At 38.6% G+C, this 17,393-nt stretch overlaps 1 protein-coding gene and 3 pseudogenes across 1 annotated transcript in view; 2 read left to right on the top strand and 2 right to left on the bottom strand.

Moving 5' to 3' along the window:
• LOC111342271 (protein NDRG1) overlaps positions 1 to 17,393 on the top strand; it is a 55,680-nt gene that overhangs the window by 22,701 nt on the left and 15,586 nt on the right. The window contains exons 9-10 of the mRNA XM_022949333.2: positions 12,343 to 12,420; positions 14,775 to 14,878. Of these exons, the coding sequence (XP_022805068.1) occupies positions 12,343 to 12,420; positions 14,775 to 14,878 (182 nt within the window). The remainder of the gene's footprint in view (positions 1 to 12,342; positions 12,421 to 14,774; positions 14,879 to 17,393) is intronic.
• Positions 221 to 12,405, top strand: LOC148742200 (uncharacterized; annotated as a pseudogene).
• LOC148742201 (uncharacterized) lies at positions 5,256 to 5,819 on the bottom strand (annotated as a pseudogene).
• Positions 16,143 to 17,323, bottom strand: LOC148742199 (uncharacterized; annotated as a pseudogene).

The raw sequence follows: 17,393 nt of genomic DNA, 5'->3' as shown, positions 1-17,393 counted from the left end.
CATCATGGGATGAGTCGAAAACAAAGATGTGTGAAATTCCAGGAGCATTACGTTTGACCGGTTTGCCAGATCGTTATTCTTCCTATTCGCTTCGCGTCCACTCTGCCCAAGCATCACTCTTTCTTGCAGAGTTAATTTAAAAAATCCGTAACAAAGTCCTCCGCTTCAAAGTAAAGGATACTCTGGACACACTTTGCATTTTTTGTGAAGCAAGCGGCCGAAGCAGCCACCCCGTGGTTTACCGAATGTAACGAATTTCACCGCTGACCAGGTGATCGCTTTAACGACAGCTTTTACGTTACGCGATCGCACGATCGCACACGATAAATGATGGCGGTCCTCAGCAAAACTTTGGAAGCTAGAACAGATTGGAGCGATCAGCATATTTCCTATATGGACAAGATCTCATTTATCCAGAACAAACTCTTTTTTGAGACATTCCCAGCTGCTATTGTGAAGTTACGAGTGTCCTGTGCCATGTCAAGCTGCTGGGAAATTCAATATTAATTATTTTGCTAACTCACTACCTTCATCGAAAGATGGCTGTACTTGACAGCGTGAACCATACGAGAATGGCTGTTCCAGTATTTGAATCGCTTAAAGAGTATTTTAAAAAGATAAATTTGAAAGATACCAAAGTAATCCAACACTTGGCTGTATTCAAAACCGCAATAACGTCGTTATGTTTTCGTGACAATCGTTCCAAAGAAACAATCTTCAGTTGAGCGTTTGTTAACCGTTATGAGTGTAAAATCAAGGAAAAGCTCTCCACAAGCGATAGTGACGGAGATGAAATGCCAGTAACATGGAAAGGAAACCAACCAGCTGAATTTATTCCTTCAGTTAGCCTGCCGGTTTTAAGATTGCGAGGAGGAGCTAATGGAGACGACGAAAAGTGGTTGTGTGACATTTGTGGGAAGTTGCTCGTCTCCAGGAGAAATCTTGACGTGCATATGGATTCTGCTCATGCTACGAACCCAGATTTCACCTGCGTTACATCACTTGATGGGCTCTCAAAGTGGAAGTGCAGTTTGTGTGGCAATCTTCTCTCTTCAAAGCAGCGAGTGATTTCACATTTAATTAAAACTCATGGTAAAACAAACCTTGGTGAGAAAGAACATCAACAAACCCTAAATTCCCGAACGACATTGTGGAGAAGAAAGCGTTCAGCTAATGGCTCTTTTGTTCAAGGACAAAGCTCTTCTACTGCTTATCTGGAGCAAAATTTAAGCTTTAACTCTGAACATTGCTCAGCTATTTTAAATGAATCACCTAGACAGGAAGATGCAAGCTTTGTCTCAAGTTTCTATCAGTCCATTTCAGGAAAAGAATATTTACACTTTTTACCTCATAACAACACTTGTGATGCTGAAATCTCAAGACAAAGCTCACATTGTTACAACAAAGGGAACAGTGCCCAGAGTCTTATAACTCATTGCCCAGCTTCTGAGAATTTATTTTGTGACCCAGTTATTTGTGTGGAAGTAATATACTCATCAGACTCAGACTGTTCCGCAACCAGTTGCACTGATTATAGTTCCTCTGAAACAGAGCAATCGACATCCAGTAGTGAATCAGACTCAGAAGACCAGGAGACAGACTAAGTCTCAGATAAATCTGTTGACATGACCCCGTCACTAGTTAATGAAAAGGAGAAACTGAGCATACTAATTTTATCATACATTGCTAAACATAAATTAAGCGGCTCTGCTTCTGTTGACCTGTTAGATCTTCTTAAATTCATTGCCCCAAAAGATAACACCTTACTGTCATTGACACTCAGTGAGATTAAAGAAACACTAGGAGATTGCATTGTTAACGTCTTTGATTATTGTGGAAAGTGCTTTTCGATTTTTCCAAAGGATGAGAGTGTTTACCGGTGCAATACAACAGACAATGGGGGAAACCAATGTGCAGGTTTACGTTTTGGTGGCAATTTGGGTAATCAGCCTAAAAAGCAGAGGAACTTGTACTTTGTGACTGTTTCAATTGAACAGCAGTTGACAAAACTTCTGGAGCGCAACAGCATCTGGATGAAAATTCAACAATATAAAGACACACCAAACTGTTCATCAAATATCAGGGACATTGTTGATGGAACAGTATACAGGAAATTTAAAGAACCTGGAGGATTTCTCTCCAATAAAGCCAATTTAACTCTACTTTTTAATACAGATGGCATACCATTATACAAATCTTCAAAGGTTAATATTTGGCCTGTTTTCCTTGCCATAAATGAACTTCCTCCAGAAGAACGGTTTGCAAAGAAGAACATGATACTCTGGGGATTATGGCAAGGGAAGGGAAAACCCAGGTTTTCCACTTTTTTTGAGGTGTTTACAGATGACCTTATCCGACTGAAGTGTAAAGGTTTCACCATCTCGGAGAAATGCAGTCCTAAAGTTATGCTTGCACTTGGCACTACAGACCTACAAGGTAAAGCATACCTTATGTACATGAGTCACCATAATGGTATCAATGGTTGCATTACCTGCGAAGAGGAAGGTTTTGTTACAAAGCAAGGCAAAGGACATGTACGTTGTTATCCTTTCAAAGATCCACCTGCCCCATTAAGAACTAGTGAAAGTGTGGTTGAGAATTCTTTGTTTGCTATGGAAAGTGGTCGCAGAGTGAGAGGTTTCCATGATGTGACACCATTGGCAAAGCTTCCTTGGTTTGACCTGGTACTTGGAATTGTCCCAGACTGCATGCATGGTGTCTTACTGGGTGTAACAAAACAACTTCTTAATCTTTGGTTGTCCTCATCAAAACATAAGAAGCCTTGGTTCATTGGACACAAAACAAAAACTATTGACAAAAGACTGAAAGAAATGAAACCACCTGACTTTATACAAAGACTTCCGCGACAACTGGAAACAAGTCGAGCTTATTTCAAGGCATCTGAACTACAAGCATGGCTTCTTTTTTATTCTATACCATGCCTCATTGACATTTTACCAGAAAAGTATTTGCATCATTTTGCTTGCCTAGTAGAAGGTATTTACATACTACTTGGAGATAATATAACACCAGATTTACTATCTGTGGCTAGAGATGTTTTATTCAGCTTTTACAGGGATCACCAGGTTCTTTATGGGGATAGCAACTGCAGTCTAAATGTGCATAATATTGGAGCACATTTAGTGACTTATGTACAAGCATGGGGGCCCCTTTGGGCATGGTCGTGTTTTCCTTTTGAAGATTTAAATGGAGCCCTACTAGAGAGTGTTCATGGGACAAGAAATCAGTGTCGCCAACTTATTTGGATGATGTATGCTCAAAATTCCCTCCGAACCAAATGCCATTTAATTGCTGAAGTCAATGTATGATGCTTTGTGGAGCAAATGCTTTCTGGTGAGAGAAGCCTACGAAATGTGAAGGATGCGGCAAACTGTCAAGTTGCAGGAGCCCTTAGGAAGTGGGCAGTCAACAATGACATTTATAAACAGGCATCCTTACTACTTCCTTCAAGTTACACCGATAGACCAGTCTTTTTAGAAGCAAAACGTGTGATTGTAAATGGTCATGTCATTTATTCAAGGATCTATAAAAGAATGAGAAAACATTGTGGATTTGCAGTTCTTGTGGAGCATAATGGAGGGAACTACAGGGCCTTTGTTGAATACTTTTTGTTTGAGAGTAATGTAAAAACCGTTTTTGCTGTAATTAAGCCCATTATTTTAGATTTTGAAAACCCTTTCCTTGTGTGTGATAAACCAAAGCACCTCCTCAGAGTTGCAGGTGAAGATGACAAGTACACTGTTGTCTCTGTGGACTGTATCCTTGAGAAAAGCATTTATCTTTCTGGCAACCCAAACAACAGGTGTGTTGCTAGGGCTCCAAATTTCTGCGGTCATTGTCGATAAAATTGTTTGTAATTTACAAAAAAAGTGAGTCATTTACTTATTTATCATTGTACTTGTAGTATTAAGTATCTTTCTGTAAAGTTTTCTCCATGATGCGAGGCCTCAAAAGCAACCATTCTCAAGGTGTCAGAGGTAGTCACAATGTGACTCAATAATTCTTAAGAAAACTTTGGACTAAAATACAACGAGGAAGACAACAGAAACAAGCTGTAAGTTCTAGTTGTATCTTGTATTTTCATTCATGTAAATTCTTTTATGCAATTTTCTATTCAGAACTCTGCAGTGAAGAGAATCTGTCAGAATTTTTAAATTGATTATGAGAAACTTATTTACGTAAAACCAACGGTAGTCATTGACTAGATGACTGTATAATCAGACAAATCTGCCAATAGATTTTTTATTATAACATAACCAAAGTAAAGCGCGCACTCTGATTGGTCAATTAAGCATCCCCCATTTGCCCATGGGTGTACACTGCTGACGTGAGCAAATGCAAAGACTATTTTTCTGCGCGCGCTTGTTTTTTCTGGTCACACAAGATTTGTTAAATAAAAGGGAACTCTTCAGCTACAATGTATCAATGTTATGTTATAAAACAAATGGTAAACACCACAGCGTACTCTATTGAGTTATGGATGCACTTGGGAGGTTTGCTAAGCACTCAAGAAGCTAGAGTCGTTCTCGGCTATCGCCTCGAGCAACTCTTATGCTTCTTTCGTGCTTAGCAACCTCCTGCGTGCATCCATAACTCAATAGTGTACGCTGTGGTGTTTACCATTTGTTAAATAGTGGCTTTGCTTAATGAAAAAAAATCAGCTCACAGAGAATTCATTTTTCAATGATAGGTGACTTAGAACTGTACATCAAGCGTGCCTGCCCAAAACTGGTTAATCAATTCACTCAGGGTTTCCTGCAACATTTTATTTTAAATATCAAATCACTGATCACCATTCCTAACAAAAAAGAAAAGATCTCACTGATCTTGAAAAGGTAGATCTAGAATTGTATGCAAACCCATAAAGGTAAACCCTCCCAAAAAAGGAAAGAGCCAATGATAGTTGTGTAAATGTTACTACTTTTTAGTCTATCAAGCTATAAGGTGAAGTACTTCTTTTCCTCTTCTATTTCAAGATTTTGAAATAAAATGAAACTGACCAAGCTGAAAATTTCTCTCAGGTTTGCTATTATGTAAATTAGTTGTTAACTACTTCCAGCTTTTTCCAGTTTTCTGCAAGAAATGCAGACTGGAAAAAGCTGTCAATTTCTGGCAGCAGCTAATACGTGCATTAAATTCCAGCCATTTCCAGCTTTTGAAAGAACTTAAAACTTGAAAAATCTGGAAAAATACCTTCTAGAAAAAGGCTAGAATAGGATTCTGGAATAAAACTGTCATATTCTAGAAATTTCTAGAAACTTCCAGAAATTAACAGAAAGCTGGAAATTGGTTTCGCAAGGGAATTTCTCAGTCAGAATCGCAATTGTTTCGTCTAACGGTACGTTGGTAAATAGAGATAACACGTCATACGATACCAAGATATGACCTTTGTTGATTTTCAGTTCTCGCACTTCATTTATGAAATCGAAGATGTCAGTAACGGTGTGTTGATTCAAAGACAGCGGTTTGAGCTTGTCATCAAGCCACTTGGCCAGTGCTTAGTTATAGGTGCTCGTTGCTGATAGAATGGGACGTACGGTTAACTTCTCCTTATGGGTTTTTGGTAGCCCATATAGGTGTGCTAGTCTCGAGCCTGAAGGACTTACAGATTGAGCAATGTCCTTTGGAAGGATTCTGCGAACAGTAGATTGTAACATTTTTTCTCTAATCGACAGCAGGTGATAGTGTTTGGGCGGTCTACCTCTGGATTTTGGTCTTTCTAGTGGGACAGAACGGAACTTGTTGGTGTCGTTAACAGACGCTTCAGATAGTAAACGTATGTACTCAGTCTTATCCATGATGACAATACCGGACCCTTTATTGGGTTTGGTTATGACAATATCACTCCGTCATTTTAACTGTTCGATTGCAGTCAATAGCATCTTGGGGGGTTGTGAGCTTTTACGCTGGATGTAGTTGAGGGCTACGGAACGTAGGGTAGCGGCAGCAAGTTCTTTGGAGTTGTCATTGTTGAGGTGCCGTTCGAGTTGCCAATATGCTTTTTCAAAGCTCGCCTTAACATCGATGCTGGACACACGTTGGGGAATGGCGAACTTCAGGCCTCGACATAGAACCAGTTTCTGAAAAAAACTGAGTTCGTACGATGAGATGTTTAAAATGTGTTCATTAACATTGACTTTCATGTTAAGAAGCTTTGAGATCTTTCGAGTGTGCACAGACAACGACCACGCAGGTGCTGTCCCTGAGGACCTTCTTAGCTGTTTCAAAGTTATCAAGAAGTGCACGAACAAATTCGATTGTCTTGTCAACGAGATGCTTTACATCAAACAATTAACACCCAGTTTGAACGTGCAAATGGATTCTATCCATGCTAAAGTATTTGTGTAGCTACCTTCCCTATGCAAATTAGTCGTAACTCTTGAACTCGCATTTTTTAAATTTATTTTCATTTGTACCCTTGGTAATGGCGTCATGAAGTCGCCGAAACGTCGGGATTTTATATCGTTGGTTTTTACCTGTCTATACAATGCAAATTTTATGACATAAATCTACCTCAATGAAAAATATTTCACAAGGGACAGAATGGTACAGTTGGTTAATTTTCCACACAACTCTCACGTGCTTAGACGTTTTCTACCAACAAAATTCGCTTATAGCTAACCTGGACTTTACCCCATTGCATGTGAATTTCGTGTAAACAACCTTCATTTTATCACGTATTTTGCACGCAAAGGGCAAAGTCCAGATAGGCAACAACCAATCAAGTAGCCCACCTTATAATCCTTTGAAGAATGATACTTTCTCTTGGTTCAATCTACTTTCAATAGTTTGAAGAACGGAGACCGGAAAATATCTTTGTTCAGAGGCTGTAAGAGATAAAATAGAGCTTTCCACTGCAAAATTATATGGAAGAGTATTTTGAGGCAACCATCTGTTACTGAACAAGAAGCTACACGGAGCCTATATTTGGGCTGGATTTGTGGATCAGCGGATTGAATTGAATTGGTTCGAATTTAGGGCTTTGCTGTTTTAGCAAAATCGCTGTCGAGTGCTTTTCATTGTTTGTTAACATGGAGACTAAGACTTTGGAACAAGTTTATGTCATCCATGACAATTTGGAATTAATAAAATCGCCGGAGGAAAGGCGGGCTCACTCAATTAAAAGTTGTATTTGAACGGGATGACTTTATTTACAAGGATTTCTCTTGCTTACATCTAATAACAAACCTTTCAAGTTTTTTTGCCTCGGAACGATATATCACAGAAGGCATTTTATAGACCTCAAGTTTTTTGACTGCATGATTGAAATTAAAGGTATGTGGCAGTGACTTCCAGAAGTTTTTTTTTTTTTTGGTCAGAAAAGTACAATTGTTTTGTTTGCAATATTTATTTACGGATGGTTTCAATCACCAATGTTTACATAAGATGGTTGTATTACATTGTTGGAGAGAGAGAGAGAGCGTTGCGTGACAAGTTCAAATTGGGGCTGTGGAGGGGACTGCAGGGAGCGTTGTACCAATGCAGTTTATTTTTGCCAACAATTATTCAGACACCAGCATCAGTTATATAGTGTCCCATTTAAACCTATGTATCCAAAAAAAACTCCTGCATGCGTAGCATGCCTATGTTTATTAGAAGCCGGGCCCTGGGTACCGGCACCCGTCTACTCGAAACAGAGTACCTGGCTCCTTCAAGTACGAAATCAAAAAAAGACAATCGTCAAGAAAAAAAATTATCAACCTCAACTAAATATTTACTCTTCTTTGTAAGCTTAAAACCTTTTTTTCTGCACGTATTTATCAATTACGTGCCACCAGATCGTGAAAATAAAATGTACTTTGATGTAACCAGAGAAACGGAACAGTTTGAACAAACGAATGAGAATATATTTAACAAGCAATCCACGCTAAAAGACGACACTCATCCAAAACACGTGTCGCTCCAAGTACATTTGCATCACAAACTCAAGAAGCCCTATGACGTAACAAGACCCTATGATATAACAACTTTGACAAGAAAGGCGCTGTGCATTGAGTTTTTGAAGTGCCTGATTAGCTATTACTACTAGGAACCTTAAGCAACCACGATGGCAACGGCAACGAAGATGTGGAAAAACAAGATATCTAATTGGCAGAACAATAGCTCAGCACATGCGTTTTGAAACTTTGTACATTTCTTAGCCGTCCTATGCAAAACAACAACGTGAAATCGTCAAAATTTGCGTCGTCTGCGAACCGAAACCGCAACAGCAAATTATTTTAATTTCCATTAGGAACTCAACGCTACTTTTATACGTCATGCTGAAGTTGAGCTGTGGCGCCGTATAAGACAGTAAGCTCCTGCAGCCATTTTTGAAATTCTAACTAAGAGTAGAAATTCATTTTTTAACCTATTGACGTCCAGTGCGCCCGTATGCGCCCATGGGGACCCACGCCCTTTCTATGCCTTGTGACGTCATCACTTTTAACCCTGGAGCACGACTTTGAGCACGTACTTGAACAGGTTGAAAATATCTTACAAATGATACCAGAATGAGTGCAATTGAGTGAAGGAGATTGGAGAAATAGCCAAAAAACCATGTAACTTTGACCAGAAAATCTGCACAAAAATCTTGTTCCATTACCCACCTACCTTTCTGAGCATGTGCTTTGAAAATAATGAGTAGTTTCCTACAAAATCTCTACACCAAAATGAAGCCTACTAAATTTCCAGCGAGTGAGGAGAAACTTCAGGCAAGGAGAGGGGAAACAAAGGGCAGGAGAAAGAGAGAAAAGTAAAAGTCATAAGTGGGGCATTACTTTTCAACCCAAAAACTCCCAAATTTTGCTTTCTGCGCGTGCCCAAGATTTTCAGGCGGCCATTTTGCATTTGGATCGAAAGGCCGTCGAGTGTACGAGCTGTCAAGGGGTTTTTGGTAAGTTTGAACTTTTAAAACCACAACAGTGACCCGAAATCTGCTCGACTAGCTTCAAAACACGGTTTTCCACAAAAGCTGCGGCCATTAATGGGTTAAATGAAGTCTTCCTTGGCGTTGCCATCCTGACTGCTTAAGGTCCCTACTTGATTGGCACTTGATGCGTCACACATTTAAAGCAAATGCATTCTGCGGAGCAGAGTTATCATGGCAAGCAAAAGAAAAACTCAAGGCGTCCTAGATTCTTTCTCATTATTTACATACAAGAGGTCAAAAGGTTAGTTTTGAGCATTTCATCAATCTTGTACTGTTTCCACATGCGCAAGCACTCGTTTGCGTATGAAAGGTTAAGTGCAATGACCCAGAAAATTAATGCTTTCTGGTTTTTATTGGATTTGGAGGAATGGTTCTCTTTTTTGAAAAATTACATACAGTTACAACGCTTCCTCTGCTTTCCATTGTTTTAGTTAGACTGTTCCTCAAACACTTTGTCTGAAGTACAATTTAAAATGTGAAATAAACAACAAGAGTAGAATGTTGCCATGAAAGATGCTTATCAGCTAACACATGCATCTCAATAATAAAGCCAACATTTTCTTGATTTTCAAGCTTAAATATTCCAAACAGGTTTAAGAAACTTGAGAGTAACTTTGTTCCAATTTAACTTTCATTTGAGATAAAGCCTAGAAAAGCATTCAAAAGCGTTAACATATCAAAAATTTTAAACGTGAAAATCTGCTTCGACATGTATAGACGCTGAGAATTTTACCACTGGAATCCTGCTGTCTGGAACCTTCATTATTTTGGAACTCTTGCTAACTCGGACTGAAAGTATTATCTATTGAGGAAGAAGTTGAGGAAACCTCCAAAGCCTTGGAGCTAACAGATTTGGATGCTGAAGATTCTGATTATGGCTCTGACTTCGAGTTTTCATAAACTTAAAAAATGTTGTCAGTTTCTCTCTTGATAAGTTCATAAGTTTGAGCCAACTTGTAACTTTAAGAAGGAAGGAGGCTCTAAAAAACAACAATATTGTTTTGGTGTAGCCATGGCTATGTATTAAAATAATAAAATTCTCCCAAAGTACCATTTTATATTACTAAAACTAGACTAGTATGCATCATTGCAAGAAAAGTTCTTTTCCAGATTGCAGGAAAATGTCACTGCTCTTGGGAGACTTTAAGTTTTTAAAATTTCCCGGGGGAGCATGCCCCCAAACCTCCCCCTCCCCCCCCCGCCAGAGGTTTGTGCATTCAGCCCTCAGCTTTACTAGGGTACCCGCCTACTCACAAGGCAGTGCCCCTCTACTTCAAAAGTTAATGAAAACCCTGCAAGAGAAGTATGCACAAAGGTTGTTATGTGGTGTACATGTATTTTTTAGTGCATTTGAGTCCCCTGGAAATTTTTACAGGTATTGACTAGTTTTGAAGGGATTTGTATGTAACAAAATTTTGATATCATTTCCAGTGTTGCAATGCTGCCATAATTTAAGGCCAGATTATTATGGGGCTTCTGTTTTGTTGTCATATGATTGTTTTTTTAACCAAAATGTCCTGGTCTCTAGAAAGCTTTTTCTTCACCCATTTAGTACATCAGCGAGTCCTTGCTTACACTGCTCCAGTTTAATTTTTGCAAATATTAAGTGACATTTAGTCCTGACACCTACTGAAATTATAAGATGTATGGGTACATAATAATGAAGAGTCACCCTTTATATCAACTTGGTTTTTAGTGTGTCTGAAAAAAAAAAAACGGACTTGTTTTGCTTTGCTGCTTAGCTTGGTAAACAAGATGAAACTAAAAAAAAAAGATGAATAAATGTAGAGTTCTGGAGTAACAAAATCAACAATTAATTCTGGTTGCTCAGAATGAGCCTATTGATCTCACCATCTGCAGCTGTGAGTGCATGCATCATTTAGTGTACAATGTTTTTGGTGGAAAACTTTTGGTAGCAGTAAAAAGGTCTAGTGGTGTAACTGTGCTCAATGAAAAGAAAGGTCTTTGGAAAATGATTCCTCTGCCAAAAATGTTCTCTAGGACAATAATTAGATCAGTGAGACCAAAAGCCTTTCTTCTTGATATAGTTCCTAGTATTAGATGGATCATGTCTGTTGTCCTTCTCTCTGGGCTATCTCTTTTCCGCTCTGAAAAGATGCTGCTTATAAATTTATACCCATTCAGTCCTCTGAAGGTTACAGTCAGTTTGGTACTATTTTGAATAAAAAGACTTGCACATCATACACTTAATGTATGGTCCCAAGGGAAATTGTTAGTTTTGTTTTCCCAAGAGTCCTGATGCTTTCTGAGACGAGGGAAACATCAGGATTTGAGGGAAAACAAAACTAAGTTAAACTAGTTTCCTGAGGGGCCAAACTTTTCCTTAAACAATTATATGCCCAAAACATGCTGTTGTATTTGGCACGTGGGCAGCAACCACATAGTTGTATCCCTGTTGGATACATTTGAATTATATTAGGGGCATGTGACCAAGAATCAACTAATCACATTGCTCATCTTGTTGAGTGAAAGTCTAGGTATATGACATTTAACAATTATTCCACGAGCGCTCATTGGATATGCGATGATAGATAGCCAACGAGGCGCTACGCGCCTCGTTGGCTATAATCATCTCATATCCAACAAGCACGAGTGGAATAATTGTTTTATTAAAAACGTTAAATTAAATTATTAAATTTTGTTAAATTTTTAGCTCCCTTTTAATTTTAAGCTGACACGTACGCTCACCATATTTGTACATTATGGTATATTGGCTGATATACCATAATGGCTAAGCCAATAAAAAGTCTTGAATTGCATTATCCAATGATCTAGTTTTTAATAATTATATATATCCAAGTATATAGCTTGTAAGAATATATTACATTGTTAAGATGTAGGAATAAATGATATGCTTAGTCACATATTCAATGTCTCTAACTTGAGAAATGAAGTTGATACACCTTTAAATTGTTGTTGTTGTTGTTCTCATTTCTGTCATTATTATTATGTTTATTATTATTTTTATTATTATTATTATTATTATAATAAGTATTTTAATATGAACCAGAATATACCACACAAGTGAAAAGTGCTCTTTGCTCACACTGGTTGCTACTTTGGAAGGGAATAGCAAGTACTATTCACCTCTGAGTAGCTAGTGAGACGAAATTGCACTTCAAGAATTTAATTTCTGACCATTTTGCAATATATTAAAAGAAATAAACCAAGTTTTTAGTATCTCTGTGGTGTGTGCTAAAAAATTAAAATTATTCACCTCAGTGTGGTGTAAGTACCTTGCCACTTAGGGGCTCAATAAATATCCACCACTACTTGACTCCACTTTGGTGAATAATTGTCAGTTATTTCAGCACTTTTAGCTGTTACAGCTAATTTACCTGAATTCTTGTCTAGCATAATTACAAAAGGTGTATGTTATTACTTTTAAGATCAAAGCGCACCAACTCGACAAGAAAGGATTTACAGAGGATACTATAAAATACCTCATGTGGCACCATTTTGAAAGGGTATGTTATTGATTATGTTCTATCAACAGATTAAGAGTCCAACAACTCCAGTCATATGTAAGTTGATTGTCCCTTGAAACCCCAGTTTCCATTACAAGATTAGAATAGACTTTATTTTTAAGAGGGTAGCACGTGACAGTAGTTAAACTGATGACCCTGTGGCCCTCTCTAAATAATCCCAACCCATCCCACCCCAGGGGAGGACATCCATCACATAGTAATCTTGTGCATGGGAAATTAATGTCTCCTACCCCTAACCCTGCAGGAGATGGGACCTCCATTTATTCGTCTCTATCTGAGAAGAGTAGAATATCTAGCCATTTCTTGATGTTATAGAAAGGTAGCATATTCTTCTCAATTATTTTAAGACCTTGAGTATTGGTCCGGCTGGGGCTCGAACCATTGACCTCCCGCACAACAGTCCAGTGCTCTATCTATTGAGCTAACTGGGAGGATTGAAACTGGAAATCCACTTCTTGATACTTGAAGAAAAGACACCATGTTAATCAACCATTTGCACCAATTAGAAGTGGTCTCATAATGTTTCTAGTTGTATGCAGTGATGCACAGAAATATGACAGGCCTTGTTTTGTGTCAGGCAACCTTGCTTTTTACCAAGAAAGGGTGGTTAAACTTATTAATGGGCCAGTTGTCATATGATTAAGATTTATCATAACTGTAACTTATTACTACTTTGTAAACAAGGGTTAACTGTGGAATATGAGCCTTTCTATGGTCAGAGGTCTGACAGTCATGGTGGCCGTCTTGTTTTTTTGACATAGGCAAGAGATTTATAAGTAGTTTCTTAGAAATCAACTTTGAAATAAGAGCTAGCGCTAAGAAGTCACGACGTTTCGACCTCTCTGAGGTCATTTTCAAATGAGTAAGTTTTCCAAATCAGCATAAATATGTTGAAACAAGTTGAAGACGATAAAATGTGGCAAACGCTAAAATATGTGAAAAAGTGTAAACAATAAATTATACAATGGAAGAGAATAAAAGAATAAAATAATCATTGCATGAATTTTTCTAAACAAATAGTTTGGCACGAATTGAATCGCACTGTTTGTTTAGCGTTGGTTTCAGTTCTTTGATAAAAAACATTTCAAAAACAAGAGATTTATGTTGATTGAAACCTAACTTTCAGGTCAATCTACTTGTTTACTTTTATCACACTGGTTTTGAACTTGGTATTGGTTAGCCAGCAAAGTTCTTAGGAAGTTGATTGCTAATGCAAATTATGGAGTTGAGCAGTTGTCTCATGTTTAGAGGAAATGCCACAACTTCTTATTTCAGCTGTTTTTAGGTGGAAATTACAATAGTGTTGTTGTAACAGATAGATGAAAATGAAGATGTAGATGTAGCAGTTCAGCTCCAAAGTCAGGGGGGGGGGCTACTTCCCATACATTCTCTTAAATGAAATCGAAACAATGTTCTCACAACTTGCAAAGCAATCTCATTGGAAATTGTCAGAAGATAGCTCCATTGCAGATGAGCACTATGTGTTTACGAGGAAAAGCATGGTGGTTAACTTAGAAAATTGAGCAACTTGGCCTGGCTGGTCATTTTTTAAGGATCCAAAGAGGCTTTCCATTTCGTAATGCACATCAGGCCAGGATCAATACTTGTTAAGGTTATCGATGTGGCTCTGCTGATTCTGCAGCAAACATTTTAGGTAGGCCTTGCATTGTGAAATTAGCAAAACTAAATTTGTAAATAGAGGATTTTAAAGGATTTCTTTGTAATTCCTTAAGCAGAAACTGAGTATTATTTTTGAAATGATGACAGTGAAATGCTTTGCTGATGGATAAATACACTTGTCAGGCAACAATATAAATCATTATATCACAGTTTACACTTCAGTTTGTAAAAGCTTAAATTTTGCTGATCATGTTGCTCAAAAGTTTCCATGTAAGTCCCAACAAAGACAATTCCCACATGAACTTATATTTGTTTTTTAAGTTCCTTGCATCCTCGAATGGGCTTTGCCAAAGCAAAATCAACACAGTCAAAAGAAAAGAGGGTATCCATGATATACAGTTCTACTTTGAAAAAATATTTAAACCGCCATAGAAAAACAAGGGTAGGAGTCATTTGCAAGATCAATTTCAAACATTAGGGATTTGAGCTGCCTGCATGGCTTAGGGAGCCTGAACTGACCACTTTGCAAGTTGTGTGATCATAGTTTCTCTGTCCCAGACTTTGTTGCTTTCATCACCCCCTCTCTGACCAAAGTGATATTATCTTGTTCTCTTACTAAGTGAACTAAAGCAAAGTAAATCAACAATAGGGTTCAACTGAATGATATTGCATTCGGTATTGGTGACAGCTTTAAATTTTTCCTACTCTGTTAGAACTCTGGGAAGCCAAAAGTGGAGTTGGAAGATCAATTTATGAAGGATGTCAAAGAGCACATGAATCCACATAATGTGGCAGCATTCATTAAGGCCTACAATAGGTAAGAGAGGTTTTTATTATGGTCATTCTTTGCCTCCTTTGGGAGGGGATGAACATCTCTCCATAATCTTTTAATACCCATCTCTAAAACATTTAATCAGTGCTCGAAATTAGCGGTCGTCCGGTCGTCTGAGACAACCAAAAAGTTTATCGGGCAACCAATTTTTAGTAAAATTAAGAGGCTGGTTGTCCAGGGAAAAAACAACGGATAACCCAGCCAAAAATAGAAAATAAATTAACCATAAACAGCACCTGACCTACGTGACGGTTTTGTTTTGTCAATGTCCAGTAGTGTGAAGTTAATAATAATTTGCCTCAGCTAAGCGTTTTCCTGTGTTTTGGATATCTTTGAATTTTATAAAACATTGCCAGGTACGAAAATGTAAGAGACAAACACAAAGTTTCTTGTCTGGAGGCGATCAAGATCAAAGACGCCATTTTGAATATTCCACAACTTAAACCCAGACTTCCACGAAAACCATTGCCGCACACTAAGAACTATGGGATTAGTTCAAGCTTGACCGCCATGTGATTACATCTCAAGCTCTACACGGCGTAAAAAATGGATGTTTTTTTAGTAGTGCACTTAAATGTGTGGGTTTTTGTACCGGTCAACCAAGGATTCATCAGGGCAACCAAATTCACGGCTTTGGTTCCCCAGCTTTTGAAATAGGGACAACTTGGATTTTTTTTAAATTTCAAGCACTATATAATGGTTATAACAGATCTGTTGCTGTTAAATGTTTAAAGGCTGAGACCAAGCAGAAACATGCTCTCAGAATCTGATGATGTCCCTTTAGGCTAAATCGATGAAGTGAAGATCAAAAAAATACATGTATCTGTATGTTAAAAGTTACACAGCAATATAATGAGAAATCAGTGAAACAAAATATTTCATTCGGTTGAGCCGAACAATAAAACAGCCCATAGAACTCACAATAACACAATTTCCTGGTTTATTCCGCTTCAATCTAATTCACGAAACTCTCACTAAATTCGATGGAAAAACTTTCCATAAACTCGCGCTCTCTCAACCGTCTTTTTCTTTTTTCCACACGCACGTGCTCACCACCTTATTTGGTAGCCCTAGCTCAAATTTGGTAGTACTGCTCAACGTCACAAAACTGTGAGTGGTAGGCTTGGTAAAACTCTCATACACAACTCCCCTAAAAATTGTAGCACACAATTTTTACAATCAAACGCAACATGAAACTAATCCGATTCGCTATGACAGTCGGGTTTATACTCGAACACAGTTCAGTTTATCAATTCTCTTCTTCTTGCAATTGTTCTGCAATTCTCTGAGTAGCCCTCTGAGCTGCAGCTCGTCCTGGTCTCCATTCTCCTACATCAGCTCCATCTCTCCTTCCCCTTTGAGATTTATCAACATCCTCCACTGCTCTGATCTCCAAGGGACAAACTAACTGAAGCGGTCGGTCAATAGTGTGCCCTTTGTGTAACAAAGTTACCTCTCTGACAACATCATCTTTGCCTTTGATAAGACGCACCACTTTACCTTTTCTCCATTCTCCGCGGTTCTTTGCGTCTCCAATGATGAGTACAATTTCTCCGACATGAGGTATAGTTCCCATTACCTTGTTGAGCCTATGACTCTCCATTAGGCTGTGAACATACTCACTTTTCCAGCGTTTTCATGCATTGGTCTTAGCATTTTCCAATTGTTTGGCCATCCTTGTTTGCCTCTCTGCATCTGAGCCTTCAGTGTCTGCTACCGCATACACATCTCGTCCCCACAGGATCATGTTTGGTGTAAGTACCGCCTCTTCCTCTCTCTCTCTGTGCTTCAACATATGTCAAGGGGCGATTATTCAAATTCCTTTCGATGTCCATGATGACTGATTGAAATGCTTCATACGAAAGATGTGACCTCCCCAACGTCTTATGCAAGGTCTTCTTTATCTCCTTAATCAATCTCTCATAGATTCCTCCCCACCAGGGTGACTTTGCAAAATTGAACTGCCAGCGAATGTTCTCACGTGCTAAATAATTCTGCAACTTCTCACTTCTCCTCACCGTCTTGATACAATCTGCTGTGGCCTTAAAAGTTTTGGCATTATCCGAGATGATGATGCAAGGTCTTGTTCGTCGCGAGATAAAGGCATTCAGTTTACTCTTGAATTCATCAGCCGTTTGCGTTCTTGCAACTTCCAAATGGACCGCCCTGGAGCTGGCACAGGTGAAAATAATGACGTAACACTTTCCTTGTTCTTGCTTACTGACCTTGTACAGGAAAGGTCCGGCAAAGTCCACGCCGGTTACTTTCAAACGGTCTCCTCTCCTTAGTTCTATATTCTGGCAAAGCGCTAGTTGCTGGCACTCCATAAGGTTTGGTAGGGTACACTTTACAGATGTTGCAGTTCTTAATGTCCTTCTTCACTTTCACTCTCAACTTTGGTATCCACCAGTTTTCTCTCACCCTCGCCATCGTGTTCGCGACACCAAGATGCATGACCTGATTGCGGATGTGAAGAATGAACTTCTCCACAAAGACACCA

This window comes from Stylophora pistillata, chromosome 1 (assembly GCF_964205215.1).
Source record: "Stylophora pistillata chromosome 1, jaStyPist1.2, whole genome shotgun sequence".
Lineage (NCBI taxonomy): Eukaryota > Metazoa > Cnidaria > Anthozoa > Scleractinia > Pocilloporidae > Stylophora > Stylophora pistillata.
The sequence above is the reverse complement of the archived record's forward strand: the minus strand, read 5'-3'. Positions and strand labels throughout refer to the sequence as shown.